General features: G+C 40.5%; 1 protein-coding gene across 1 annotated transcript in view; it reads right to left on the bottom strand.

Annotated features, from left to right (window-relative positions):
- zfp64 (zinc finger protein 64 homolog (mouse)) overlaps positions 1-18491 on the bottom strand; it is a 66848-nt gene that overhangs the window by 32208 nt on the left and 16149 nt on the right. The window contains exon 2 of the mRNA XM_060835898.1: positions 9982-10215. Coding sequence (XP_060691881.1) covers positions 9982-10215 — 234 coding nt within the window. The remainder of the gene's footprint in view (positions 1-9981; positions 10216-18491) is intronic.

Below are 18491 nucleotides of genomic sequence, written 5' to 3'. Positions count from 1 at the left end.
AACAGATAACAAGTTCAATAGAATGGATCCAAGATATTTTTCGAGAACGATATGCTTAAAGAATCAACAAGTGACCAGACTATTTTAGATCTAGCATTGTGTCATGTGACAGGGGTAATTAATATTATTGTTATATATTAACTCTGCAAAAGAGTTCTGGGTAATCCAAATGCATTTATGTTTCAAAAAGCATTGCATCAAACGCAGACATTTCTACACTTTAGTCATACAAATTCAAAAAAGTCTTTCTGAAATTGAAAAATTCTGTTAAAAAGGAACAATTCACTTTTGCCATTTTATATTTATTTGTCTTGTCTGTGGGTAATAAAGTGGACATGAGCTCCCAGTTTGTTACAATTGCTCCCTGGGTGAGAGTCACCAATTTATTGCAATTTGGACCAGACATCCCCAAACGGGTATGCTCCTGGGTGAGGAGTAACCCCTCTCTTGTTTGGTTTTAAGCAGATTAATTCCCTTCCCATGTGGATGCTTTTTCCCGATCCAAATGTATTAACATTTCAACAGGAGCCAAGTTAACCAGGATTTATTTTTATCAGGAAAGGGTAAGTTTTCAAAGTTTGTGAGAAGATTTGTAGCTCGGGTGCTCGTTGTGGTTCTGGGAATTTGTGTTGCAGACGTTTCGTCCCCAGTCTAGATGACATCCTCAGTGCTTGGGAGCCTCCTGTGAAGCACTTCTGTGATGTTTCCTCCAACATTTATAGTGGTTTGTCTCTGCCGCTTCCGGTTGTCAGTTCTTGCTGTCTGCTACAGTGGCCGGTATCTTGGGTCCAGGTCGATGCGCTTAGTGATTGAACCTGTGGATGAGTGCCATGCCTCTAGGAATTCCCTGGCTCTTCTCTTGTCCTATAATAGTAGTGTCGTCCCAGTCGAACTCATGTTGCTTGTCATCTGCGTGTGTGGCTACTAAGGATAACTAGTCGTGTCGTTTCGTGGCTAGTTGGTGTTCATGGATGCGGATCGTTAGCTGTCTTCCTGTTTGTCCTACGTAGTGTTTTGTGCATCCTTGCATGGGATTTTGTACACTACATTGGTTTTGCTCATGCTGGGTATCGGGTCCTTCATTCTGGTGAGTTGCTGTCAGAGAGTGGCTGTTGGTTTGTGTGCTGTTATGAGTCCTAGTGGTTGCAGTAATCTGGCTGTCAGTTCGGAAATGCTCTTGATATACGGTAGTGTGGCTAGTCCTTTGGGTAGTGGCATGTCTTGGTTCCATTGTCTTTCCCTTAGGCATCTGTTGATGAAATTGCGGGGGTATCGGTTTTTGGCGAATACATTGTATAGGTGTTCTTCTTCCTATTTTTGCAGTTCTGGTGTACTGCAGTGCGTTATGGCCCTTTTGAACAGTATCTTGATGCAACTTCTTTTGTGTGTGTTGGGGTGGTTGCTTTCGTAGTTCAGGACTTGGTCTGTGTGTGTGGCTTTCCTGTATACCTTTGTGGTGAAGTCTCCGTTAGGTGTTCTCTGTACCATCACGTCTAGGAATGGGAGCTGGTTGTCCTTTTCTTCCTCTCTCGTGAATCGGATTCCTGTGAGTGTGGCGTTGATGATCCAGTGTGTGTTCTCTATTTCTGTGTTTTTAATAATTACAAAGGTGTCATCCACATATCTGACCCAGATACCCCAACACACACAAAAGAAGTTGCATCAAGACACTGTTCAAAAGGGCCATAACACACGGGGCAGTACACCAAAACTGCAAAACCAGGAAGAAGAACACCTATACAATGTATTCACCAAAAACGGATACCCCCGCAATTTCATCAACAGATGCCTAATGGAAAGACAATGGAATGAGGACATGCTGCAACCCAAGGGACTAGCCACACTACCATACATCAAAAAACTAAACTGATAACTTACATTTTCCTCACAACTGATAATAATTAAACAAAAGCTCCTTATATAACTGGTAGCAATAGTTATAAGGCCACTAAATCCTACCTGAAACTATTCATGATCTTATAATGTATTACCTTTCATTTTGTAGCTGCAACCAGAATGCCCTGCATTGCACAATGTACAGTCAAGTTCCCCAGTCACTGCCACCAAACTGACTCCATCTTTTTCTCTATCGTTTCAGGGTCTGATTTGGTTTGTGACATTAGCTCGCTGAAGGCAGTAGGTAAATTCAAGGCATGTTGTCCTAAAAAAGGTGAAATAGTTCCACTGGGCCAGTGAAGTGGCTTGTGGAGATCCTTTCTCCTGCAACATAGTTTAGTGCCTCCGCCTTCTCCTTCTCCTAAACCACCTCACCTCACCTCCGAGTTTATCGTTTTATTCAAATTAATGTAAATAGCCGTTCACTGAGGGAGATTCATATCGTAGAAAGCAAGGTGGTGGAAGCTGCAAATACATATTCCAAATCTATAATTGCTAGGACCACTAACAGAAACATCTAATCTTAGTAAGTCTTTTGAGATGTTGATTCTAGCCCAAGGAATTTTACATTTGGCTGTACAAAAACCTGCAATTCACAAACTTGGTGCCACAAACACAGCATAAAAAAAGTCTTTACTTTGGTTGTACCTCTGGCAATTCATTAATCTATCCCCAGCATGAGTACAGGGGAAGGGATGCAGAGCAAATGACTTTCACATTATATACAGTATTATTAATGTGGACTGTATCATTAATGCTAATTGTGCCATTAATCAACTGTTCTGTTTGACCGTATATTTACATATTGAGTGTGGCAATTTACCAGCCTATAAAATTAAATTAATCATTTATAAGTGAAAAAAAAATTGGCTGATTAAATGAAGTATCATTCTATAAGCAAATTGCACAATGTAGTACATTATTGCCTCTCATAGGAATACACTGTTTTGCAATGTCAAACAAGCAATGCATAATATTAACATAAATGTTTAGACACGAGCAACATTTTGTTAGTGTTGGGAACAATTATGTTTTGAGTCAATTAACATGGGAGAAATTTCAACCGAGAAAGATGACTGCATATGAATAAGTTCTTTGTTTTTCTAGATTTGAAATCACAGGTAGGGACACTACAGCAAAGCCTAGATCAAATGTGCAATAACAGAAACAGTGTTATACATCCGAAAGATATAGGAGCAAAAGTAGACCATTCCGCTCATCGAGTCTGTTCCATCATTAAAAGGCGGAGATCATGGCTGATTTGATAATTCTCAACTTTATTTTCTTGCCTTTCCCTATAACCTTTGATATCCTTACGAACAAAACATCTGTCTCAGCTTTGAATATACTTAATGGCCCAGCCTCAAGATCCATCTGCAGTGAAGGGTTCCACAGATTCACTACCTTCTGAGACGAGAAATTCTTCCTCATTTTAAATGACCAACCCTTGGGATTAATCTGAGATTATGCCCTTTGATCCTAGACTCTCTCACAAGGAGGAAACAACATTTCTGCATCTACACTGTCAAGTCCTTAAGAATCTTGCATGTTTCAATTAGGTCTCCACTCATTCTTCTATATTTCAACAAGTACAGGCTCAACCTATTCAAATTCTCCTCACAAGACAGTACCTCTATACCCAGCATTAGGGGAGTAGATAAGGGGACCCAAACTGTTCACAGCAATCCAGGTGTATTCTAACCAATGCCTGATCTAGTTTTAATGAAACCTCATTACTTTTAGACTCCATTCCTGTTGAAAATAAAGGTCAACATTCCATTTGGTTTCTTTATTACCCACTGAACTTGGATGTTAGCTTTTTGTTACTCAAGGATAAGGACTTCCAAATTCCTCTGCTGCTTTCTGTAGTCTTTCTCCACTTAAATAATATTCAACTTCTCTACTCTTCCTGCCACAGTGTGTTAGCTCACATTTCCCCACATTATATTCCATCTGCCAAGTTTTTACCATTGGGTGAATTTGTTGTATATCACTTGCAGATTTGATGTAATCCTCACCCTTTGTCTTTCCACCTATTTTTGTGTCATCAAGCTTGGCTACAGTACATTCACTTTCCTCATCCAAGTTATTAATTCATACTATAATCAATTTCATTCTTAGTACTGATTCCTTTGGCACATTGTCATCCTACAAATGTCTATTTATCCCAACTCTGTCTTCTATTAGCCAGTTCTCTGTCCATGTTAATATACTACCTCCAAAACCATGGGCTCTTAGTTTTTAAATAATTTAAATTTTTTTTTGGCTTTAATCTGTTGGTTTGCCTTCTTACATTTCTCCAAATAGCATGATGGCTCAGTGATTAGCACTGCTGCCTTATAGTCCCAGGTTCGGTTCCAGCCTCGGGCGACCATCTGTGTGGAGTTTGTCCATTCTCCCCGTGTCTGCAGGTGCTTCAGTTTCCTCCCACAGTCTAAAGATGAGCAGGTCAGGTGAATTAATTGCTCTTAGTGTTAAGTGCATTAGTCAAAGGGAAATGGGTCTGGGTGGATTACTCTTCGGAGGGTGGGTGTGGATTTGTTGGGCCAAAGGGCCTGTTTCCACACTGTAGGGGAATCTAATCTAATCTAAAAAATTATATTACCCCTAACATGTTTTTTATAACAATAGTTGTTTTATTTATTTCCTCTCCTCCTTTTGTACCTTGAATATGTAGCAATTTTAGAATGCTATTAGTGTCTTCTACAGGATAGACTGATGTAAAGTATTTATTCCAATCCTCTGCCATTTCCTGTTACCCCAACTTCATTCTCCTGGACCTATGTTCACTTTGTTTTTCTTCTTTCCTTTCATACAGTTAAAGAAGCTCTTGCTGTCCATCGTTATGTTAATATATTAATGCCAAAAACACAAAGGACATGAAAGTTACAGTGTCTGATCTTTTAAAATAATTTGGTGAACACTGAGTTCAGTGATTATTCAAATTGAATGTCATCCAGAATGGTGGTACTTTCAGTAACAGAGAAAATTAATGAGGGTAATGAGGTTGATGCGACCTATATGAACTTCCAAATGGCATTTGTGAACATGCCACAGTTGAAACCCACTGCGTAAAAGGGACATTGACAGTTTGGATACAAAATTGGCAAAAGCAACAGGAAACAGAGCAGTTCAGAGATTCAGAGAATCCCTATTGTGTGGAAACAAGCTCTTCAGGCCAACACGTCCACACCAAACCTCTGAAGAGTAACCCATCCAGACCCATTCCCCATGCCCCATGTTTACCCCTGCTGAGAACAGTGTTTCTCAGGCAGGAAGAAAGTGTACAGTGGGGTTTCCTAGAGGTCATTACAAGGACCACTGGTTTTCCTGACAATATATTAATGATATATATAATGGCACAGGGTGTCATTTCAAAATCTGTGACGAACACAAAACTGTGTTGTGAGTTGTGAGGAGATCAATGGTACAATTCAAGATAATACAAACAGGCGAGTAGAATGAGCAGACATCTGAGAGGTAAAATGTAACACAAAGAAGTGTAAAAGGGCAGTGGATGTTGTCAACATGGACATGTACAGGCTAGATGGATATAGAACTGACTTGGCCATAGAAGGCATACAGTACCTGTGGAAGGATGCTTTTCGGAACGGAGATCAGTAGCTAGTGGTGTTCCACAGGGACATTTGTTGTTTGTAATATATATAAATGATCTGGAGGAAAATGTAGGTGGTCTGATTAATAAGTATGCAGATGACACCAAAATTGGTGGAGTTGCGGATAGTGAGGAGGATTGTCAAAGGCTAGATTGCAGATTTGGGCACAGAAATGACAGGTGGAGTTTAATCTGGGCAAATGCAAGGTGATGCATTTTGAAAGATCAAATTCAAGTGCACATTATACAATAAATGGCAAAATCCTTAGCAGTATTGACATACTAAGGGATTTGGGCATACAGGTCCACATATCCTTGAAAGTGGTAACATAATTTGATAAAGTGGTTAAGAAGGCAGACAACACACTGCCTTCATCAGCCATGGTATCAAATATAAGAGCTGACAAGTCATGTTACAACTGTATAAAATTTTAGTTAAGCCAGATTTGGAAAGGCTACAGAGAAGGCTTATCAGGATGTTGCCTGAGCTGGAGAGTTTTAGTTATGAGGAGAGATTGGATAAAGTCGGATTGTTTTTATAGGAAAGACGGAAGCTGAGGGGTGGCCTAATAGAGATCAACAAAAGTATCATAAGCATAGATAGGGTGGATAGTCAGAGGCTTTTGCCCAGGGTGGAAAGGGCAACTACTGATTCAAGGTGAGAGGGGGAAAGTTTAGGGCAGAAGTTTTTCACACAGAGGGTGATGGGTGCCTGAACGCTCTGCCAGTGGAGGTGATGGAACCAGGCATGTCAGCAACATTTAAGGCATAACTTGATAGACACATGAACAGGAAGTGAAGAGGGATAGAAACTGTGTTTGGGCAATAAGTAGTGGGTCAAAATAAGGATCAGAAATTGACACAGGCTTGGTGGGCCGAACAGTCTGTTACTGGGCTGTATTGTATTGTATGGTATGTTGTTTAATATTATAGTTTGATAGGAATGTTAGGGAGAGGCAACATAATCCATGCAGTGCAATTTGAAAAAGGGTGCAGGAACCGAATGCACTAGGATATCTGTGGACAAATCACAAAGACATATTCTGGGTTTTATAGCTACAGACAGAGTACAATAAATAGGAAATGATGACTCATACACTTAATGGTAAGGTACTGGGGAGTGTTTCTCAACAAAGAGACCTTGGAGTGCAGGTTCATATTCCTTGAAAGTGGAGTCTCAGGTGAATAGGATAGTGAAGAAGGCATTCATTATGTTTTCCTTTATTGGTCAGAACATTGAGTATAGGAGTTGGGAGGTCATATTGAGGCTGTACAGGACATTGGTTAGGCCACTTTTGGAATATTATGTGCAATTCTGGTCTCCCTCCTAAAGAAAGGATGTTGTGAAACCTGAAAGGGTTCAGAAAAGATTTACAAGGACGTTGCCAGGGTTGGAGGATTTGAGCTATAGGGAGAGGCTTAATAGGCTAGGGCTGTTTTCCCTGGAGCCTCAGAGGCTGAGGGGTCACCTTACAGCGGTTGATGAAATCATGAGGGGCAGGGATAGGATAAATAGATAAAGTCCAGAACTAGAGGGCATAGGTTTAGGGTGAGAGGGGCAAGATTTAAAAGGGACCTAAGGGGCAGCTTTTTCACACAAAGGGTGGTGCGTGTATGGAATGAGCTGCCAGAGGAAGTGGTTGAGTCTGGTACAATTAGAACATTTAAAAGGCATCTGGATGGGTACATGAATAGGAAGGGTTTTAGAGGTATACGGGCCAAGTGCTGACAATTAGCAGCAAGTGGGCAGCATGGTGGCTCAGCAGTTAGCACTGCTGCTTCACAGCACCAGGGAGCCAGGTTCGATTCCAGCCTTGGGTGACTGTCGGTGTAGAGTTTGCACATTCTCCCCATATCTGCGTAGGTTTCCTCCGGTTTCCTCCCACAACCCAAAGTTGTGCAGGTTAGGTGAATTGGCTATGCTAAATTGACCATGGTGTTCAGATATGTGTATGTTAAATGAATTATTCAGAGGAAATATAAAGTAATAGGATAGGGGAATGGGTCTGGGTAAATGCTCTTTGGAGGGTCAGTGTGGACTTGTTGGGCCAAATGGCCTGTTTTCACATTGTAGGGATTCTATGTTTAAATGGGACTAGATTAATTTAGGATACGTGGTCAGCATAGACAAGTTGGACCGAAGGGTCTGCTTCTATGCTGTCCATCTCTATGACCCTAGGATAAATCATCATAAAATACGGCTTCAGTCTCAACTGGAGTACTGTTTTGATGCTGGGCACAACATCTTCAGAAGCATGTGAAGCATGTAGGCAGGGTGCAGAAAGATTTTACAAGAGTGGTTCCAAGAATGAGGAACCTCAGTTAGATCTGGTGACACTGTTCTGTTTGGAGAAGAAAGGTTTGAGAGAGGTTTTCAAAACCATGAGGAGTTGTGGACAAAAAAAGCCAGGGAGAAACTGTTTACATTGGTGGAATAGTCACAAACCAGGAGACACTAACTGAAGATGTTTGACAAAGAAGCAAAAACAAAAACATGAAAAATATTTTAACGTGAGAGGTTAGGGTCTGTTATGCATTGCTGCAGAATGTGTGGAGGTGGATTCAGTTGTGCCATTCAAAACGGAACTAGATAAACACCCAGAGAGAGAAAAAACATTGCTAGGGCTATAGTGAAAGGGCAGGTGTGTGTGCCAAGCAGAGATGTTCTTGCAGAGAGCTGGCACGGACGTAATGTGCGCATATGTTGTCACTATTTTATCATTCTAAGCTCATATCTTGGCTCCAGATCACTCTTCTCCCTGATGTTTATGGGTACAGCAACCACATTCCAATCTTCTTTTTTTAAGGTACACTTATCAATAGCAATCCTCTCTGAACAAAAAAAAATGAAATCCCTGATGAATGCTATCCTCACAGAGCATAGCATTTATGTTGCATTTGCTCTTTAAGTGCTTAAAAAAAAAGGCAAAACTTCTTTTCACATTGAACGTTCTTCCATTGCTTTCTTAATAGCTGGTTAGACAAATAAGATACCCAATGAGTTGCTGTGCTTATCCTGCCTTTATCAACATTTACCTATATACACATTCCATTAGAACTGTTTACCAGGAAATGGGGATCCTGGCTGAATGTTCAGTCTCATCAATCCGGGTGGGCTAAAAGCCAATGTCAGTTACCCCAAAGTTGTGTCAGCCAAAATTAGTGAATTCAGATACTAAACTCCTTGGCTCAATGCTTCACATTTGTTGTACACTGAACTATTATATTTTCAGGCAATGTTCTTTACAGTTAAAAAAAAAGAACTGTAGGCACTGGAAATCTGAAACAAAAACAGAAATTGCTGGAGAAATTCAGCAGGTCTGTAGAGAGAAAGTAGAGTTAACGTCTCTTTCTCCCTATAATACTTTTGTCCATCCTTTTGTCTACCTGTCATTCTCTATCTCTCTCTCTGGGCTCCATCTCCTCCAATCTGCTCACTCCTTCTCTCCTTCAACCCCCTGTCTCAGGTACATATATTACTTTTTCCTAGCTACTATCAATTCTGAAGAAAGGCCACTAAACTTGAAACGTTTGCCCTGCTTTCTATCCACGGATGCTGCCAGGCCTGCTGAGTTCCTTCAGCAACTTATGTTCTTGTTTTTTAACTTTTTATTCTGCATTGCATCACTATAAAGATAACCATATTTTCTTTCACAGTCAGGGTAGTAGAAGTAAAATGCAGAGAATAGCATATTGTTTCCAGTGAGTTTACTGTCAGAATTTAATCTCAGGGCGTCGCCTTGCCTTTGTGGTATAGAACCTCAAACCATTTTAATTAATTATTGTTTTGAAACTCACAGTCTATCATCTACTGTTCTATTTCTGTTGTTTATCAAGAATTTGCACAATTGACTTAAGGTGCATCTCACATAGCTTCTTCCTGTCGACTCATTCCAAGTAACAAGAGCCACATCAAAATACGTGTAGGCTGCACTCTAGATTTATCATTGCTGCTTAAGCCTGAAACTGTGCTGGCCATCTCCCTGTCACTTTGTGACACACTAACTTAAAGCAACAAATATTCACTGCTTTTTAAAAAAAAATCAGAATTTTAAATAAACTGACAGCCCACAGTTGAGATACTTTTGATGTGATTCCGAATATTCTGTGGAAAATGTTGGATTTCAGATGTATTTTCCTTTCCAAAACCTTCCCTGTCAGAAGTCAATTTCATCCCTCAAGCATGCCAGATCAAGTAACTAAGCAATTTTTCTAGTCGATTAAGCAATTAAAAACATCTATGTACTCTATTAACTTTGCGCCTTTACTTTACATGGAAAGCTGACCTTTATTAGCTTAAATAATTTCCTTCTCAAATTCACACAGCTATGTAATTACAGTTCAACCTACAGCAGTGACCGTACTTCAAACAAGTGTTGCTAATACTGTTTCAGAAAAGAAATCACCACCATTTTTCTCCTAGTAAATCAATTAATGCACTAAAAAGGTTCTGCCAGTCTCTCACATACCTGAGATGGTCTGTGTCTGTGCAGTAATCATACTTGTAGCAGTCTGAGTCTGGGTGGTTGGTGTTGCTGCCTCTGCCACAAACTGTATGGAACTGGTGCCTGCAGTTGTCCCAAGGTGACAGCCATTTTGCTTGTGAGCCACAAAGTTATCCAGAGTGTTGTACTGCTGTTTGCAGATTCCGCAGATGTGTATATCTGCGTTTACTTCTACCAACACTGTGGCCCCTGGAGAAACTACAGATAAAGCAGAATTAGAGAACAGCACAACAAATTTTTATTTCTCTTTTCTAAAGTTAGTCATGTTCTGATGATGGATTTCAGGCCAGTTGCCCCACAGTTCTGCTTTTTCCTCTCCCTCCATTCTTAAATAGGATTACTATATTTACTGAGAACAAAGAAAAAATGCTGGAGATCACAGCAGGCCAGGCAGCATCCATGGAGAGAAAACAAGCTAGTGTTTCGAGTTGAGGGGAGTCCCTCCCCCACCCCCGGCCAACTATTATGTGTACACCACCTCGTCCATATTTCACTTCAGCTGGGATTTTCTCTCCACAGATGCTGCCTGACTCACTGTGATCTCTAGCATTGTTGTTTTCAGTACAGATTCCAGTATTTACTCCTTATTACATTTACTGTCTGCCAATCTGCTGGGATCGTTCTTGAATCCAGCATATTTTAGAAAATCATAACCAGTGAATCAACAATTACAGAATCAGAATTGTTAAGGGGCAGAAGCAGACCAATCTGCCTATCATATCTACACAAATTCTCTGAATAAGTCATTCACTTTATTCTATTCTAAGTCTTCTCCCCATCATCCTGTCCATCTTCCTTTCAGATCATCATCAAAATTCCTTTTGGATATTTGAATTGAATCTGCCTCTACCATAGTCCCAGGCAATGTATACCAGAGGAGAAAGTGAGGGCTGTAGATACTGGAGATCAGAGTCAAAAAGTGTGGTGCTGGAAAAGCACAGCAGATCAGGCAGCATCTGAAGAGCAGGAGAGTCGACGTTACGCAAGTTGGCATCCCAGGGATGTTCTTCAAATTGTTCCACAGGATGGCAAGGACAGAATCCCCTAGACGTCACCATCCACCCACCAACCTTCGAATACAACACATCATCCTCCACCATTTCCGCACCTATAAATAGACCCCCACCAACAGAGATAGATTTCCCTCCCCACCTCTATCTGTGTTCCACAGAGACCATTCCCTCCACGACTCCCTTGTTAGGTCCATGCCCCCCCCACCAACTTACCTCCACTCCCGGCACCTTCCCTTGCCATCGCAGGAAGTATAAAACTACACCCACACCTCCCCCCTCACCTCTATACAAGGCCCCAAAGGATCCTTCCACATCTGGCAGAGATTTTCCTGCACCTCCATACACATCAACTGTGTTCGTTGCTCTCGATGTGGTCTCCTCTACACTGGGCAGACTATGCAACTCCTGAGTCTCCTCCACCACCAGATTCTAGCCACCAGATACTGGAAGAAGAGTGCCTCATCGTCTGCCTTGGGACCCTCCAACCACATGGGATCAATGTTGATTTCATCAGTTTCCTCATCTCCCCTCTCCCTACCTTATCCCAGCTCCAACCCACCAACTCAGCACCACCACCTTGATCTGTCCTACCTATCCATCTCCTTTCCCACTTATCCGCTACACCCTCCGCTCTGACCTATCACCATCTATACTTCCATCTACCTATCGCATTCCCAGCTACCTTCCACCCAGCCCCACACTCCTCCCCCATTTTTCTCTCAGCCCCTTTAGCCCTCCCCCACATTCCTGATGAAGAGCTTATGCTCGAAACGCCAACTCTCCTGCTCCTCAGATGCTGCCTGACCAACTCTGCTTTTCCAGCACTACATATTTTGACAATGCTTTTCTTTCTCATATTATTTTTCCTTCTTTTGCTAAATATTTGAAATTTGTTTCCTCTCACATTCTCAATCCATTCACAAGTGGAAACTGTTCCCCATGATCAACTCTGTGCAGATCTCTTATGGTCTTGAATGCCTCTATCAAATATCCTCAGTCTTCCTCTTTCATAAGAAAACAGTTCAAACATCTCCAATTAATCTACAAAACTAAAAGCTCCCCATTTCTGAAAGCATTCTGATGAATCATTTCTGTACTCTCTCAAATGCCTTCATATCTTTCTTAAAGTGTGATGCAAAACTCCAGTTGAGGCCAAATTGATGATTCGCATACGTTCAAAATAATCTCCTTACTTATTTACACAATGCCCTAATTATTATGGCTTATGCTACGGTAAGGTTTTGTAACTATGCTCTCTCAACTTGGCCTGCCACCTTCAAATAACAAATGCACATATCCATCCAAGTCTCTCTATTCATGAACTTCCTTTAGAATTTATCTTTACTTATATCATTGCTTACATTTCAACCAAAATGTAAGAACGCAGTTTTCATGCTGAATTTCATCTGCCACCTTTGCATCTATTTCAAAAGCTTTCTCTGTCCCTTTGAAGTTCTATACTCCTCAAACTTGACAATGCTTCCATGTTTTGCACTGTCCACAAACTTCGAAAAGGTGTCCGATCTGTTAAGTCATTAATATCAGGAACAGTAAGGATTCCAATGCCAACCACTGGGGAACTCCACTGCACAAATTTCCCCCAGCTCTAACAACACCAATTGACCAGTACTCTTTGTTTACTGTTACTTAGCCATTTCCATATCCATGTTGTCACTGCTCCTTTTATTCCATGAGCTATAATTTAGTTCACAAATCCACTGTCACTATAGATCAAACATCTTCAGAAAGTCCAAGTACACCATACCAACTGCATTGCCCACATCCACTCTGTAAGCTGTGTAGAACTCCTCCAGTAAATTAGTCAAATATATCCGTCCTTCAAGAAATCCATGCTGTCCTTCTTTAATTAACTAACATATGCCCCAACGACAACTAACTTTGCCTCTATGATTGTTATTAAGAGTTTTCCTACAAACAAGGTTAAACTGACTATCCTACAATTGCTGGAACAAAATTTACCCTTTGTTCCAAACCAGTGTAACAGTTGAAAATCTCTTGTCCTCTGGCACCACACTTGATTCTGAGTAATTCTACAAAATTATTTTCAAAGATTGTGCCACTTCCACTTTCACCTCCCTCAAGGTCCTTAGATGCATCTCATTCATTCATGGTGCTTCATTTACTCTAGTACTGGCAGCCTATCTAATAACTCTTCCTTCCTTATTTTTATGCCCATTTAGTGTCTCAATTAATCCCCTTCTATTTCCATGGCCTGGATAGCATCTTGTTCCTTGGTAAATGCAGATGCAACGTTTTTGAAACCTAAGCTATGCCTGCTGCCGCCATGGGTAATTTTGTTTTTAGTCCCAAAATAGCCCTAATACTCTTTTAAAGTTCTTTCCCTATTTATGTGACCAGAGAAACTTTGTGATTCCATTTTACATCGGCTGCCAGCCTCTCTATGTACTCCCTCTTTGCTTTTCTTTGTTGCTTCTTCACCTCCCATCTGAAACTCCTTTATTCAACCTGATTTTCAATTGAATATTCTACTTGACATCTTTTATTTGCACACTTTTTCTTCCTTTCTATCCCTTTCATTATTCAAAAAACCCTGGAGGTATTAATCCTGACTTTCCATTTTGAAAGAAAATACAGTGCCTGAAATAACTCTTCTTTCATTCCAATTTACCTTGGTTCAGATGTGCTCTTATGCCATTGGAGTTGGCATTCTCCCAGTTAATCATTGGTAAATCTGGCTTACTATTTGCCCTTTTCCCATAGTCAGCCTAAATCTTAAAATCCAATTATCACTGTCCACTAAATGTTCTCCTGATACCTGACTCACTTGACTAACGTCATTTTAACTATCAGTTCTAACATTGCCTCCTTTCTTATTCAACTAGAAACATATTGTAGAAACTTTCCTGAACACACTCTGGGAACTCTTACCCCTCACTACCCTTTACGTTACTACATTCCCAGTTTACAATCAGAAAATTAAAGTTCCCCACTATAGATATGTGTTTTTTACACCTCCATAATTTTCTTGTAAATGTGTTGCTCTACATCCTCTTAATTGTTGATGATCTGCAGACAACAGTAATCAATGTTTTGTTTCTTAGCTCTACCCAAGTAGATTCTATCTTCGACCCCACGGAGACATCTTCTTTCTCCAGCATTGCAATGTCCTCTTTAATCAACACTATCGCTTCCCCACCTTTTCCTGAATACTTTGCATACAGGAATATTTAACATCCAGTCCTGCCCTTCTTTGAGCAAGGTCTGATATAAATATATCATTATATTTCCATATGGGTAATCCATGCCTATAACCCACTAATCTTACTTATAACAATCTATGTATTCACATACATGTACAATAACTCTTATTTAGACATCACCTTCTCCTACGCTGGCCCCATCAATTAAACTTTTATTCCTTTTCGAGAGCTAGATATTTTTCCCAATATTCTATACCATGACACTCCTCTCACATATGATCGCTTGATTTCAACCATCTTAATAATACTCTAACAAAATGCTCCAAAAGGAATTCAGTTCCAGTTCTATTTAGATGTAACATATCCAGTCTATACCGGCCTTATCTCTCACAGAGCCATTCCCAATGTCCCAAGAATCCAAAGCTCTCCCTACTTTACCACATTTCCAACAGTATATTTATCTTCTTTACCTGCCTATTGCTACACTCATTTTTGAATGATAGTGGGAGTGAAGCAGGGATTTCTTCTTTTGAGGTTCTTCTAATTTCCTGCTTGGTTTCCTAAATTCAGATTAGAAGACCATATCCCTCTTTTTGCCCATGAACTTTACACCAATATGAACCATGACTGCTAACTGTTCACCTTCCTCCTCTCAAAGAGTGCTCTGCGGCTGCTCAATGACATCCTTGATATTGCCACCAAAGGGATACCACACCATGCCAGATGCAGGCCTTTCTGTGGTTACAAAACACCTATCTATTGCCCAAATTTATATCTGCAGTTACTCAAGAAAATAGACTATCAGGCCCTGAGGACTTGCCAAATGTTAATTCCTTAAGGTCTCCATTAATGATTCTCAACTAATATTAATTACCTCAAGTCATCTCAATGTTATTAGCACCTAATTTACTCGCTGTATCTGGTATGTGACTTGTGTATTCTACTGTGAAGGTGGACTTTTTCCTGCACCTTTTCTAGTCCTTCTGTATCCCTTTAGAGAAGATTGTCAAGAATTAGTTATTCAAGTGACTGATTCGCTTCAATTAAAACGAGAGCTGTAATTAGTTTCAACATTTTAACTCAACAAATTTAAATCAGCATTGAACTTAGAAAATCTTTCAAATCTATTTGTGGAAATTAAATTAAATCCTTCAGATTTATAATTCATTAATACTCTTAATCCTATGCATGAGGTATGCTTCTTTGAGTACACAATTACTTTTTGTAACACTTTTCTCATAATAATTTTTGTAACAACTTTATTACGATGAACATTATAACCTGTTACTCAATGTAACAACATTCTGAGAGATACTGGTGAAATTCTTACAGGCAGTGACATATTCCACATTGAAATAAATTGCTCTAGTTTTAATTCCATATTTTACAGGAAACCCTCATGCTTATGTATGCATATCACATTCAGACTCTAGTTTCTAAGTTCAAATATAACAGTTTCAGTACTTTCCATTTCCCACATCATCGTGTCTGGCATACTCAAGAGACACAGAAAAGCTCTAACCCCTGAATCTTGCTCCAATCAAATAACCCTCTGAACCCTAAGAAAGTAGTGTTCAATTGTTTTCTCTTTGTGAATCACACTTATGTGCCACACAAATGGGACCATGTAAAAAAGCCAAATCAATAATTCCATTAATTTATGAATATATCAACTTACACAGAAATACGAAAGCACAGGAACAGAATAAACAGCAATGCAACTGGCTGCTGCAAAGAACAAATGTCAGCTAAGGCTTCCAAGTTGCCCCTTCAATGCCTGATTTCTGGCTGTGTGACATTTCTGGGTCTGCTGTTTCATTTTAAATTGCTTTTGTAACCCTTTGTCTCTAGTGGAAAGTATAAATTGCAAACAAACTGAGAAATTTGCAAGGAAACACAAATAATGGCACAGCTAATGGGCAGCATAACCCACTTAAATCTAATGTCAGATGCTTAATTGAAGTAGAATATTTATTTCGATATTTCTCCAAGAGAATCCTCAGTATCAGTGACTGAATTCATGTCTAGCAAGAAACAACCCACAAAAAGCAGGACTGAGGAAGTGAGCATTTTAGTTTCACCAAAGTGAATGAAAGCATCGAAGCTAAGCAACAACTTAAAGAGTTAGACACTTCAGCATAGATTTACCAACAGACCAGGAATAAAAATCTGATCCATCATTGGTAATGCTATAGAGTCACAGAGGTGTCCAGCAGGGAAATAGGACCCTCGGCCCAACTCGTCCTCGCTGACCGGGCTTCCCAAACCGAATTACTCCTGTTTGCTTGCGTTTGGCACATATCTCACTAAACCTTTCCTATCCATGTAACTGTCCAAATGTCTTTTAATTGTTGTCATGCTAACCACCTCGACAACTTCCTCTGGCAACTCGTTCCGTATACACACCACCTTCTGTGAAAATATTGCCCCTTGGGTTCCTTTCCCCTCTCACCGTAAATATATGGTCTCTAGTTTAGACTCCCTTACCCAAGGAAAAGACCTTGGCTTTATTCACCTCATCTATACCGCTCATGATTTTATAAATCTCCATGAGGTCAGCCTGTTATACTCCAGGGAAAATGTCCCAGCCTATCCATCCTCTTGTCATAACCCAAAACTTCCAATCTAAGTAGCATCCTTGTAAACCTTATTTGCACCCTTTCCAGCTTAATAACATCCTTCATGTGGGTAGCCAGAATTGTATGCAGTCCTCCAAATATGGCCTAACCAATGTCGTGTACAACTGCACCATGATGTCCCAACTTCCGTACTCAATGCTCTGATCGATGAAGGTAAGCATGCCAAATGCTGCCTTTCACCCTGTCTATCTATGACACTAATTTCAAGGAACTATGTATCAGCACCCCTAGTTCTTGCTGTTCAACAACACTCCCCAGGGCCCTAACCTCCCCAGGACTGTATAAATCCTGCCCTGGTCTGTCTTATCAAAATGCAACACTTCCCATTTGTCTGAATTAAATGCCAAAAATAGGGGAAATGGCACAGGGTAAATAATGTTGAGCTTGCTAGTAAATCGAAACATAGGAACCTATAATATAGGAATACTCAGCATTTTGGGTCCGAACTTAGCCATTCAGCATGACCATGGCAGATCATCCAACTCTTACACCCTGTTAACACAGAATCATAGAAAATCAGAACAGGAGTAGGCCATTCAGCTTTTCCATTCGGTGGGATCATGGCTGATCATCCAATTCCCCACTTTCTCCCTTTAGCCCCTCAGACCTTGCTCCAATTCCCTCCTGAACACCATTCAATGTTCTGGTCTCAAGCGCTTTCTGTGGCAGAGAATTCCACAGGCTCCACACTCTCTGAATGAAGACATTACTCTTTATCTCAGTCCTACCCCATTGCCTTTAGACTGTGATCTCCCCTCCCCGACCCCCCACCCAGGTTCTGGACTTCTCCCTCCATCCCCTGGTCATTGGGAACATCCTTCCTGCGCTTGTCTAAAATTTTAGAGGTTTCTGTAAGATTCGAACCTCCAACATTCTTCTAAACTCCAGCTGATATCATCTTCACTCCACCAAAGGTGGATTCTATACCATCTGATCGTAGATCACTCTTATTGCTGTCATACATGTTCCATCTTGTACAGAGCTTGATCACCCACACTGCGTCCACGCCTGTCATTTTGAAAAGTCACACACCTCTGCAGATCTTGTTGGATATTCTGCTGGATAACCAACTCCTGCCCCAATCTCTTATCTTCTGATCAAAATAGCACAGAGTGTAACAATAATGAACAAAACAATGATTGTAGACAGAATGCCAGGCATTTAGACAGTGAATTGAGGGAATGACTTGAACAGCCTCTTACAGTCAGAGTCATAGAGATGTACAGCATGGAAACAGACCCTTTGGTCCATGATGAACAGACATCCTAAATTAATCTAGTCCCAGTTGCCAGCATGTTGCCATATCTCTCTAAGCCCTTCCTATTCATGCACCCATCCAGATGCCTTTTAAATGTTGTAATTGAGGGCAGTTAGAAATAATGTCCTTTGCTGTGGGTTTGCAGTCATGTGGAGTTCCAGACCAGGTAAGGATGGCTGATTTCCTTCTCCCAATGACACTATTCACCAGGATTTCATGACTGGCCCCGTTTCACCATTGCTGGAGCTGTTTTTTACTTCCTGCTTCTGAGAACAAACTGAATTTAAACTATATGCAACAAACAGGGTGCGATGTTTGATGAACAATGACAGTCATGCCTACACCACAGAGAGTTATATCTTCACTTGTGGGACATGGGTGT

Source organism: Hemiscyllium ocellatum, chromosome 15, assembly GCF_020745735.1.
Source record: "Hemiscyllium ocellatum isolate sHemOce1 chromosome 15, sHemOce1.pat.X.cur, whole genome shotgun sequence".
Lineage (NCBI taxonomy): Eukaryota > Metazoa > Chordata > Chondrichthyes > Orectolobiformes > Hemiscylliidae > Hemiscyllium > Hemiscyllium ocellatum.
The sequence above is the reverse complement of the archived record's forward strand: the minus strand, read 5'-3'. Positions and strand labels throughout refer to the sequence as shown.